At 44.7% G+C, this 12,194-nt stretch overlaps 1 protein-coding gene across 5 annotated transcripts; it reads right to left on the bottom strand.

The window, feature by feature from the left end:
- Positions 1–671: 671 nt before the first annotated feature.
- Positions 672–11,809, bottom strand: ptgdsa (prostaglandin D2 synthase a). 5 transcript variants are annotated; one of them, XM_042302086.1, is made up of 7 exons: positions 11,603–11,808; positions 8,250–8,392; positions 8,018–8,094; positions 3,462–3,572; positions 1,280–1,393; positions 1,152–1,178; positions 672–1,066 (listed from the first exon to the last, which is right to left on the bottom strand). In XM_042302086.1, the coding sequence occupies exons 1-6, from the start codon at positions 11,696–11,698 to the stop codon at positions 1,153–1,155; spliced, it is 567 nt and encodes a 188-aa protein (XP_042158020.1). In that variant the 5' UTR covers positions 11,699–11,808; the 3' UTR covers positions 672–1,066; position 1,152. The 5 variants fall into 5 exon arrangements, with proteins under 5 accessions (XP_042158020.1, XP_042158019.1, XP_042158022.1 ...); XM_042302085.1 differs by having other exon boundaries at positions 672–1,042; XM_042302088.1 differs by having other exon boundaries at positions 1,292–1,393; positions 11,603–11,807.
- Positions 11,810–12,194: the final 385 nt, after the last annotated feature.

Raw genomic sequence — 12,194 nt, 5'->3', positions numbered from 1 at the left:
ATCACAAAAACATGTAACCTGTTATGTATGTGGTATGAACATGAGTTGCTCAGATAAACATATGGAACTAAACCCACATAAACACACACACTACCATACCATACCCCCCACCCACACCACACACACCACACACACACACACACTACCATACACACACACACACACTACCATACACACACACACACACACACACACTACCATACACACACACACACACACACACACACACACACACACACACACACACTACCATACACACACACACACACACACACTACCATACACACACACACACACACACACACACACACACACACACACACACACACACACACACACACACACACACACACACACACACACACTAGCATACACACACTACCATACACACACACACACACACAGCATGACAGAACTTTAAATCAGGGTCTACTCTGTGTTCAACAATGCTCTAAATATATGTCGCCCAAGTTTCTTCTGTATCCCATCTCTATCTCTCTCTCTCAGTATCTCCTTTTCAATCAGTGTCTCTCCCCTATTTTAGATTTGTCTGTCTCTCCAATTCTATCTCTCTCTCCCTTTAATCGCTCTAACACTCTTATGCGCTCAGGGCTGCGATCCAATAGGCAGGGAAAAAGACAATGAGGTCACAGACACCACGTAGCACCATAGGCAGAGGAACACTAGCATTTATTCAGCCATAGCAGTGTTATACAAGACAATGATGTCCCTTGTTTATCGGATTCAGAAAGGAAAACAAATTTAACTGTCCGTTGTACCGATGGGACAAGAGACAGACAGACATCAGAGAGGATGTTGGTAATAAAATAAGACGGGCTGTCTAAGAGTGCATCTGTCATTAGTGGTTATACTATTTCACCCTTGTGAGGTAAAGCGTGTTGAGGTTCTGTTGTTGCCCAGTGAAACGTGTGGTGTAAAGGTGAAACCATGCTGTGCTCCGATGGAGAGACAAATGTCTAATAAGTGCCGGGAAACGGGTGCGGCGAAGCAAATCAACGAGTAATCATGATGTTGCTCTGATCTGAAGGAGAGCACAAAAACAAACCTGCAGTTTATTCAAACATCAAGTGTTCCGGTAGTCAGTCGACAACAACATAGACTGTCTGTAGAAAGGATTTCCAGTGACTCACCTTAGCGTCCATAGGGAGGACAGTTCTCTGCAAACAACAAAGAGCACGACAACGTTGTGTTACACACTGTCTGCTTTCAGTCGTACAGAGACGTGAAATGTAGGGACTGTCTGTGTGTGTGTCCATACTTAGGCTACTACCTGCAGGTGGTGGGGTCAGAATGGCGTCCTTGGGAAATCCATGAGATGTGGCAAAGTCTTTAAATTTCTGAATCACTTCAGGCTTTACCTTCTGAGAACGACCTGCAGGCAGACGGACGAACGGCAACGTTTGATGCAAGCAAATCTGCATTTCAACAAATACAATGTACAGGCTCACTCCAGAATTAGACATTTAGCCATGTTTCTCCAAACGTCAAATTTTGAAGTTGCTCCAAATTTCGAGGTATAGGGTTAAGGTTAAGGGTTAAGGTTTTGGATTGGGTTAAAACAATATGTTTAGGCACTCATTCAGAATGTTTAAGGTAAGGGCTAAGGTTTGGAATAGGAAACGTTTTGTAATAAATACGAGTGTCCACTACTGGGATTGAACACCTGACCTTCTGATCTGGAGTCATGAGATTACGTCTATCTGAAGTTAAGGGATTACGCTCGTCCACCACCCTGGTCCACAGTGCCCTAGCAAAACCCAAGCCTACTTGATGGTAATAGCACTCACTGTTGTCAAAAGTGTCCGGTTTTGAAGGAATTTTCCTCAGGACATGGCTAGACGTCCAATTTCGAATGTGCCTGATTTATGAGCATATTGCCCCATTCTAAGCCTATGCAACAGAGATGGTTAGGTGAACGTTGCCCTCCAGTCTTTGCGATAGCTAACAATAAGCTAACTTAAATTATCTTCAAACTTCACATAGAGACATACAAAAGAGTTCATCTGACTCTGGGCAAGTAGGAAAAACTGGTATTTTGGCGCATGAGAGACCCTGGTTTAAACCTGGTCAGTCACACCTTTACCACGACGAGCAGACTTACCATAGAGGGCCACCTGTGTGTACTCTCTGTCCATCTTCTTGTGCTTCAGGACCAGTGCATATTCATTATAGTTGGTCTCCACTACCACGAAGAGCAGACTTACCATAGAGGGCCACCTGTGTGTACTCTCTGTCCATCTTCTTGTGCTTCAGGACCAGTGCATATTCATTATAGTTGGTCTCCACTACCACAAAGAGCAGACTTACCATAGAGGGCCACCTGTGTGTACTCTCTGTCCATCTTCTTGTGCTTCAGGACCAGTGCATATTCATTATAGTTGGTCTCCACTACCACGAAGAGCAGACTTACCATAGAGGGCCACCTGTGTGTACTCTCTGTCCATCTTCTTGTGCTTCAGGACCAGTGCATATTCATTATAGTTGGTCTCCACTACCACGAAGAGCAGACTTACCATAGAGGGCCACCTGTGTGTACTCTCTGTCCATCTTCTTGTGCTTCAGGACCAGTGCATATTCATTATAGTTGGTCTCCACTACCACAAAGAGCAGACTTACCATAGAGGGCCACCTGTGTGTACTCTCTGTCCATCTTCTTGTGCTTCAGGACCAGTGCATATTCATTATAGTTGGTCTCCACTACCACAAAGAGCAGACTTACCATAGAGGGCCACCTGTGTGTACTCTCTGTCCATCTTCTTGTGCTTCAGGACCAGTGCATATTCATTATAGTTGGTCTCCACTACCACAAAGAGCAGACTTACCATAGAGGGCCACCTGTGTGTACTCTCTGTCCATCTTCTTGTGCTTCAGGACCAGTGCATATTCATTATAGTTGGTCTCCACTACCACAAAGAGCAGACTTACCATAGAGGGCCACCTGTGTGTACTCTCTGTCCATCTTCTTGTGCTTCAGGACCAGTGCATATTCATTATAGTTGGTCTCCACTACCACGAAGAGCAGACTTACCATAGAGGGCCACCTGTGTGTACTCTCTGTCCATCTTCTTGTGCTTCAGGACCAGTGCATATTCATTATAGTTGGTCTCCACTACCACAAAGAGCAGACTTACCATAGAGGGCCACCTGTGTGTACTCTCTGTCCATCTTCTTGTGCTTCAGGACCAGTGCATATTCATTATAGTTGGTCTCCACTACCACGAAGAGCAGACTTACCATAGAGGGCCACCTGTGTGTACTCTCTGTCCATCTTCTTGTGCTTCAGGACCAGTGCATATTCATTATAGTTGGTCTCCACTACCACAAAGAGCAGACTTACCATAGAGGGCCACCTGTGTGTACTCTCTGTCCATCTTCTTGTGCTTCAGGACCAGTGCATATTCATTATAGTTGGTCTCCACTACCACAAAGAGCAGACTTACCATAGAGGGCCACCTGTGTGTACTCTCTGTCCATCTTCTTGTGCTTCAGGACCAGTGCATATTCATTATAGTTGGTCTCCACTACTGTGATGTCCTTTACTTTGTTATGGCCTGGAAAACACACAAATATATTTTCTCATTATTTTCAACAACAAAAAAGAAAAAGAAGAGAAGAAGAGAAGAAGAGAAGAGAAGAAGAGAAGAAGAGAAGAAGAGAAGAAGAGAAGAGAAGAAGAGAAGAAGAGAAGAGAAGAAGAGAAGAAGAGAAGAGAAGAAGAGAAGAAGAGAAGAAGAGAAGAAGAGAAGAAGAGAAGAAGAGAAGAAGAGAAGAGAAGAAGAGAAGAAGAGAAGAGAAGAAGAGAAGACTACAATACAGATCACCGAGGGGGTGACATAATTACTGGTTTGTTATTGAGCTGCATAGCATTAGTGCTGGCAGGAAGATCACCGAGGGGGGTGACATAATTACTGGTTTGTTATTGAGCTGCATAGCATTAGTGCTGGCAGGAAGATCACCGAGGGGGGTGACATAATTACTGGTTTGTTATTGAGCTGCATAGCATTAGTGCTGGCAGGAAGATCACCGGGGGGGACATAATTACTGGTTTGTTATTGAGCTGCATAGCATTAGTGCTGGCAGGAAGATCACCGAGGGGGTGACATAATTACTGGTTTGTTATTGAGCTGCATAGCATTAGTGCTGGCAGGAAGATCACCGAGGGGGGTGACATAATTACTGGTTTGTTATTGAGCTGCATAGCATTAGTGCTGGCAGGAAGATCACCGAGGGGGTGACATAATTACTGGTTTGTTATTGAGCTGCATAGCATTAGTGCTGGCAGGAAGATCACCAAGGGGGAGCTGCATGATTAGTGCATAATTACTGGTTTGTTATTGAGCTGCATAGCATTAGTGCTGGCAGGAAGATCACCGAGGGGGTGACATAATTACTGGTTTGTTATTGAGCTGCATAGCATTAGTGCTGGCAGGAAGATCACCGAGGGGGTGACATAATTACTGGTTTGTTATTGAGCTGCATAGCATTAGTGCTGGCAGGAAGATCACCGAGGGGGTGACATAATTACTGGTTTGTTATTGAGCTGCATAGCATTAGTGCTGGCAGGAAGATCACCGAGGGGGGTGACATAATTACTGGTTTGTTATTGAGCTGCATAGCATTAGTGCTGGCAGGAAGATCACCGAGGGGGGTGACATAATTACTGGTTTGTTATTGAGCTGCATAGCATTAGTGCTGGCAGGAAGATCACCGAGGGGGGTGACATAATTACTGGTTTGTTATTGAGCTGCATAGCATTAGTGCTGGCAGGAAAATCACCGAGGGGGGTGACATAATTACTGGTTTGTTATTGAGCTGCATAGCATTAGTGCTGGCAGGAAGATCACCGGGGGGGTGACATGATTACTGGTTTGTTATTGAGCTGCATAGCATTAGTGCTGGCAGGAAGATCACCGAGGGGGGACATAATTACTGGTTTGTTATTGAGCTGCATAGCATTAGTGCTGGCAGGAAGATCACCGAGGGGGGCATTAGACATAATTACTGGTTTGTTATTGAGCTGCATAGCATTAGTGCTGGCAGGAAGATCACCGAGGGGGTGACATAATTACTGGTTTGTTATTGAGCTGCATAGCATTAGTGCTGGCAGGAAGATCACCGAGGGGGTGACACAATTACTGGTTTGTTATTGAGCTGCATAGCATTAGTGCTGGCAGGAAGATCACCGGGGGGTGACACAATTACTGGTTTGTTATTGAGCTGCATAGCATTAGTGCTGGCAGGAAGATCACCGAGCATTAGTGGGGGGTGACATAATTACTGGTTTGTTATTGAGCTGCATAGCATTAGTGCTGGCAGGAAGATCACCGGGGGGGACATAATTACTGGTTTGTTATTGAGCTGCATAGCATTAGTGCTGGCAGGAAGATCACCGAGGGGGTGACATAATTACTGGTTTGTTATTGAGCTGCATAGCATTAGTGCTGGCAGGAAGATCACCGAGGGGGTGACATAATTACTGGTTTGTTATTGAGCTGCATAGCATTAGTGCTGGCAGGAAGATCACAGAGGGGGGGTGACATAATTACTGGTTTGTTATTGAGCTGCATAGCATTAGTGCTGGCAGGAAGATCACCGAGGGGGGGGCGACATAATTACTGGTTTGTTATTGAGCTGGCATTAGTGCTGGCAGGAAGATCACCGAGGGGGGTGACATAATTACTGGTTTGTTATTGAGCTGCATAGCATTAGTGCTGGCAGGAAGATCACCGAGGGGGGCGACATAATTACTGGTTTGTTATTGAGCTGCATAGCATTAGTGCTGGCAGGAAGATCACCGAGGGGGGACATGACATAATTACTGGTTTGTTATTGAGCTGCATAGCATTAGTGCTGGCAGGAAGATCACCTGGGGGGCATAGCATTAGTGCTGGCAGACATAATTACTGGTTTGTTATTGAGCTGCATAGCATTAGTGCTGGCAGGAAGATCACCAAGGGGGGGTGACATAATTACTGGTTTGTTATTGAGCTGCATAGCATTAGTGCTGGCAGGAAGATCACCGAGGGGGTGACATAATTACTGGTTTGTTATTGAGCTGCATAGCATTAGTGCTGGCAGGAAGATCACCGAGGGGGGTGACATAATTACTGGTTTGTTATTGAGCTGCATAGCATTAGTGCTGGCAGGAAGATCACCGGGGGTGACATAATTACTGGTTTGTTATTGAGCTGCATAGCATTAGTGCTGGCAGGAAGATCACCGGACATAATTACTGGTTTGTTATTGAGCTGCATAGCATTAGTGCTGGCAGGAAGATCACCGAGGGGGTGACATAATTACTGGTTTGTTATTGAGCTGCATAGCATTAGTGCTGGCAGGAAGATCACCGAGGGGGTGACATAATTACTGGTTTGTTATTGAGCTGCATAGCATTAGTGCTGGCAGGAAGATCACCGAGGGGGTGACATAATTACTGGTTTGTTATTGAGCTGCATAGCATTAGTGCTGGCAGGAAGATCACCGAGGGGGTGACATAATTACTGGTTTGTTATTGAGCTGCATAGCATTAGTGCTGGCAGGAAGATCAGCATAATTACTGGTTTGTTATTGAGCTGCATAGCATTAGTGCTGGCAGGAAGATCACCGAGGGGGGTGACATAATTACTGGTTTGTTATTGAGCTGCATAGCATTAGTGCTGGCAGGAAGATCACCGAGGGGGGTGACATAATTACTGGTTTGTTATTGAGCTGCATAGCATTAGTGCTGGCAGGAAGATCACCGGGGGGGTGACATAATTACTGGTTTGTTATTGAGCTGCATAGCATTAGTGCTGGCAGGAAGATCACCGAGGGGGGGGTGACATAATTACTGGTTTGTTATTGAGCTGCATAGCATTAGTGCTGGCAGGAAGATCACCGTTATTGGGGGCATTAGTGCTGGCAGGAAGATCACCGAGGACATAATTACTGGTTTGTTATTGAGCTGCATAGCATTAGTGCTGGCAGGAAGATCACCGAGGGGGGGGGTGACATAATTACTGGTTTGTTATTGAGCTGCATAGCATTAGTGCTGGCAGGAAGATCACCGAGGGGGGTGACATAATTACTGGTTTGTTATTGAGCTGCATAGCATTAGTGCTGGCAGGAAGATCACCGAGGGGGGCGACATAATTACTGGTTTGTTATTGAGCTGCATAGCATTAGTGCTGGCAGGAAGATCACCGGGGGGGTGACATAATTACTGGTTTGTTATTGAGCTGCATAGCATTAGTGCTGGCAGGAAGATCACCGAGGGGGGTGACATAATTACTGGTTTGTTATTGAGCTGCATAGCATTAGTGCTGGCAGGAAGATCACCGAGGGGGGTGACATAATTACTGGTTTGTTATTGAGCTGCATAGCATTAGTGCTGGCAGGAAGATCACCGAGGGGGGTGACATAATTACTGGTTTGTTATTGAGCTGCATAGCATTAGTGCTGGCAGGAAGATCACCGGGGGGGGTGACATAATTACTGGTTTGTTATTGAGCTGCATAGCATTAGTGCTGGCAGGAAAATCACCGAGGGGGTGACATAATTACTGGTTTGTTATTGAGCTGCATAGCATTAGTGCTGGCAGGAAGATCACCGGGGGGGTGACACAATTACTGGTTTGTTATTGAGCTGCATAGCATTAGTGCTGGCAGGAAGATCACCGAGGGGGGTGACATAATTACTGGTTTGTTATTGAGCTGCATAGCATTAGTGCTGGCAGGAAGATCACCGAGGGGGTGACATAATTACTGGTTTGTTATTGAGCTGCATAGCATTAGTGCTGGCAGGAAGATCACCGGGGTGACATAATTACTGGTTTGTTATTGAGCTGCATAGCATTAGTGCTGTCAGGAAGATCACCGGGGGGGGTGACATAATTACTGGTTTGTTATTGAGCTGCATAGCATTAGTGCTGGCAGGAAGATCACCGAGGGGGGGGCGACGTAATTACTGGTTTGTTATTGAGCTGCATAGCATTAGTGCTGGCAGGCACAGGACTCACGGGTGCTGAAATAGGTGAAGGCGCCAGGTATCGCTGTCTTCTCATACGTGTAAAGCTTACTGCGGCAACCTGTTGATCTTCACACAAGCAAAAAAAGAACATACGATATGAATGTGCATGCCCATTTTTAGTACATTTTCAATGCCCTGACCAGGATGTCAGTCCTGTGGTTATTTTGCCAGAATGCCAATGTCCATTCTAGTGTTGTATTTAATGATGTGTTCCTGCCCACCTCTGGGTCCACATGGTGAGGTTGACATCGCCGTTGGTCTGTGGATTCAGAATGCCCATGGACACTCTCAGCTTGTCTCTGTATGGGGCAGTAAACCCTGGGGAGTCATACGCCAGGCCCACACGGTACCACTTCCCTGCAAACTGAACGCATAGACAGAGTCAAACCCACAAGTCAACCTAGCAGAGTGGCTGTACCAGAGCCCTAGCCTGGGGAGTCATACACCAGGACAACACGCAGACAGTACTGTTTGTACTGTTTTCTGCTCCTTTACAAAAGAGACATGGGTCTCAACCGGACTTCCCTGCCTAAATACAGGTTCAATAGATTTTTTAAAAACACACAGAGGGAGTCAAACCCACTGGAGTTGCTCTATCAGAGCTACTCTATAAGAGTAACACTACCCAGTCATACGGCATTTAGTGCAAACTGAACATAACATAGAGATAGTAGGCTACACAAAGGGAGTCAAACCTGCCTGAAGAATACGTGGATAGAATAGTTGAATAGGATGTACTTGTATATAAATACAGTACTTGTATATACTTGTATATAAATACAGTACTTCTATATACTTGTATATAAATACAGTACTTGTATATACTTGTATATAAATACAGTACTTGTATATACTTGTATATAAATACAGTACTTGTATATACTTGTATATAAATACAGTACTTGTATATACTTGTATATAAATATGAAATGGGTAAAACATTATGTAAACATTCTGTTTTTGTTTTTAGCCCGTTTTCGTAGTTTAGTTACTATCTTGTCTCATCGCTACAATTCCCGTACGGGCTCGGGAGAGACAAAGGTCGAAAGCCATGCATCCCCCGAAACACAACCCAACCAAGCCGCACTGCTTCTTAACACAGCGCACATCCAACCCGGAAGCCAGCTGCACCAATGTGTCGGAGGAAACAGGCCCGCCACAGGAGTCTCTAGTGCGCGATGAGACAAGGATATCCCTACCAGCCAAACCCTCCCTAACCTGGACGACGCGGCCGGCTGCGACCGAGCCTGGGCTCGAACCCAGAGTCTCTGGTGGCACAGACCACTGCGCCACCCGGGAGGCAGTATGTGAACATTCTTAAAGTGACCATGTCTATGTATATAGGCCAGTAGCAATTTTACCTACTCTGCGTCTCACAAGACCATCGGACAGATCTCTACTGGTCTAATGTCCATTGCTCGTGTTTCTTGGCCCAAGCAAGTCTCTTCTTATTATTGGTGTCCTTTGGTAGTGGTTTCTTTGCAGCAATTCAACAATGAAGGCCTGATTCATGCAGTCTCCTCTGAACAGTTGATGTTGAAATGTGTCTGTTACTTGAACTCTGTGAAGCATTTATTTGGGCTGCAATTTCTCAATTTCTCTAATGAACTTATCCTCTGCAGCAGAGGTAACCCTGGGTATTCCTTTCCTGTGGCGGTCCTCATGAGAGCCAGTTTCATCATAGTGCTTGATGGTTTTTGCGACTGCACTTGAAGAAACTTTTATAGTTCTTGACATTTTTCCGTATTGACTGCCCTTCATGTTTTAAGGTAATGATGGACTGTCGTTTCTCTTTGCTTATTTGAGCTGTTCTTGCCATAATATGGACTTGGTATTTTACCAAATAGGGCTATCTTCTGTATACCACCCCTACCTTGTCACAACACAACTTTTAACAAGGCACACCTGTTAACTGAAATGCATTCCAGGTGACTACCTCATGAAGCTGGTTGAGAGAATGCCAAGAGTGTGCAAACCTGTCATCAAGGAAAAGGGCGGCTACTTTGAAGAATCTCAGATATAAAACCTATTTTGATTTGTTTAACACTTTTTTGGTTACTACATTATTCCATATGTGTTGATATTTTAGTTTTGACATCTTCACTATTATTCTACAATGTAGAAAATAGTAAAAATAAAGAAAACCCCTTCAATGAGTAGGTGAGTCCAAACTTTTGACTGGTACTGTAGATAATTATCTAATAAGGAAGTTAGTTCTATATCTGTGTCTGTCCATGGGCCATGGGCCGAGGGAACTTAGCGTGCATTGCTAGTCATTATATCTGTTTTGCAACCCTGCCGTCTGCCTGACCTTTGACCCTAGCACTGTTTGCTTTGGGTTCAGCTTCTGCCTCTGTCCTAATGCGGTCCCGTCCCGACCACACGGATACAACGTTCCGTTCCTTATCAGACAGCCAATGAGTACTGAACATGTGGGGACGGGGAACATGTCTATGACTTATTTAAATAATAGACTCACGGACTAGAGGTCGAGGTTGAAGAGAAACTGCCCCTAAAAAACAACTTCTCATTTAGGAAACAGCCTATGTGGCATTGACATGAGTCAAACATTTATTCCACTGTCAGAATTGAGTATAACATGTAAATAGGATAATTTTGGTCATAAATTCACTGTTGTCCAAAACAGTTTTGTGGTCGGGATTGAATCACAACATAAATGAAGGTTGGGTTTGTTTCAATCCTGCCCACAAGCCCACAGCTGGCAGCACACAAGTAATCATCAATTCGGAGTGCAGCTGCACACAACCCGATTGTATTGCCTGTGGAACAATATGTAAATAACCCAATAGCTCCAAATTTCAATGGCTTAAAACCTCAACCTTGTAGAAATGAATATACAAATTTTGAAAGCATTTAATGAGAAAGCTCAAAGTTGTGCATCATGAAAATATTTTATTTATTGACGGCCCATAACAAGCCCCCGTATATAGGCTATCCAAAGTCAAACCAATTTTGCCACACTCGCACACCAGCCGACTGAAGCTAATTGGCTTAATAATTTGGAAAACTCTTCCCACCTGCGAACACACACGAGACACCACATCAAACCACACCCTGAAAGCAACTAACGTTTGAATTCAGTCATGACCTCTAGCATTTCTTAATGAACCAAATCTAAAACAATGCCAAATCAGGAAGTGCAGTTGCCCTTTAAAGTTATGCGTCACATAATGAAAAACCAATACAACAGTATGCCATTGCCCTCTAAAAATGAGCTTAATCATTTCCCACAAAGATTAGATTACCCAGCTAGTGTGATGTGAAATGTCTTGTGGAAGCAGAGCAGGCCCTTCACTGATGCACCCTGGGTAATTAAAGCAAGCAGTTGAAAGAAGGAAGCAGCACGGACTCTGACATGACTCTGGCTCCTTCGGATATTTCTTGTTTCTTTTTGTTGTTGTTGATTATTTGCGTATTAGTATTGTTAGTTATTATGTACTGTTAGACATTTACTGCACTGCTGGAGATAGAATGTGTTTCGCTGCACCTGATTTAACATTGCGCTCTGTGTATGCAAGAAATAAACTTTGATTTGATTTGAGTCTGGTCTCACCCTCTGCAGGTCGAAGTCTCTCTGAGGCTGCACGTCTCCATGGACACCCATCAAACACACCATCGCCGTGGCCATTGTCACAAAGGTGATCCTCATGGTTGGTTGCAGAGGAAGAGAAGGAAAGAGAGAGAGGAGGAGAGAAAGACAAGTACCCTGTTCTGCAACCAAACTGAACTGTAAAAGAGTGAAAAGCTGGACTGGAGCTGGACTACAGTGGCAATGCCAATTTTTTTCTCAAGTCCGCCCATTATTTGCCCAGCCAATCATTGATCAGAAGCTGAAGACAGTGCTCAGCTGCAGCAGGCAGAGAGGGAATGATGCCGCGTTCACGTGCCAGTCGGAACTAGAAAACTCAGACATTTCAGACTTGCTAACCGGTTGTAGTTATAAAGATGTCGCGTTCAACCAGTTAGCAAGTTGGACATTTATGAGTTTCCTAGTTCCGACCAGAATGTGAATGCGGAATGATAGACAAGTTGGCTCCTGAATCCTTGGTGAGCATTCCTGAAGGACATTGAATTCCTGAATTCCTGACAGGACAGAGGAGTGCTTCAAATACCACCCTTCAAATACATCAGTTAAAGTATTCAGA

The sequence above is a fragment of the Oncorhynchus tshawytscha genome, linkage group LG20 (genome assembly GCF_018296145.1).
Source record: "Oncorhynchus tshawytscha isolate Ot180627B linkage group LG20, Otsh_v2.0, whole genome shotgun sequence".
Lineage (NCBI taxonomy): Eukaryota > Metazoa > Chordata > Actinopteri > Salmoniformes > Salmonidae > Oncorhynchus > Oncorhynchus tshawytscha.
The sequence above is the reverse complement of the archived record's forward strand: the minus strand, read 5'-3'. Positions and strand labels throughout refer to the sequence as shown.

What these genes read in the sequence shown, in the direction of transcription:
- ptgdsa (XM_042302086.1), bottom strand. Translation starts at nt 11,698, where the DNA reads ATGAGGATCACCTTTGTGACAATGGCCACGGCGATGGTGTGTTTGATG. An exon ending in CTCACCATGTGGACCCAGAG is followed by an intron (nt 8,095 to 8,249) that starts GTGGGCAGGAAC and finishes GCTTGTGTGAAG; the next exon opens with ATCAACAGGTTGCCGCAGTA. An exon ending in ACCTGCAGGTAGTAGCCTAA is followed by an intron (nt 1,179 to 1,279) that starts GTATGGACACAC and finishes TGTTGTTTGCAG; the next exon opens with AGAACTGTCCTCCCTATGGA.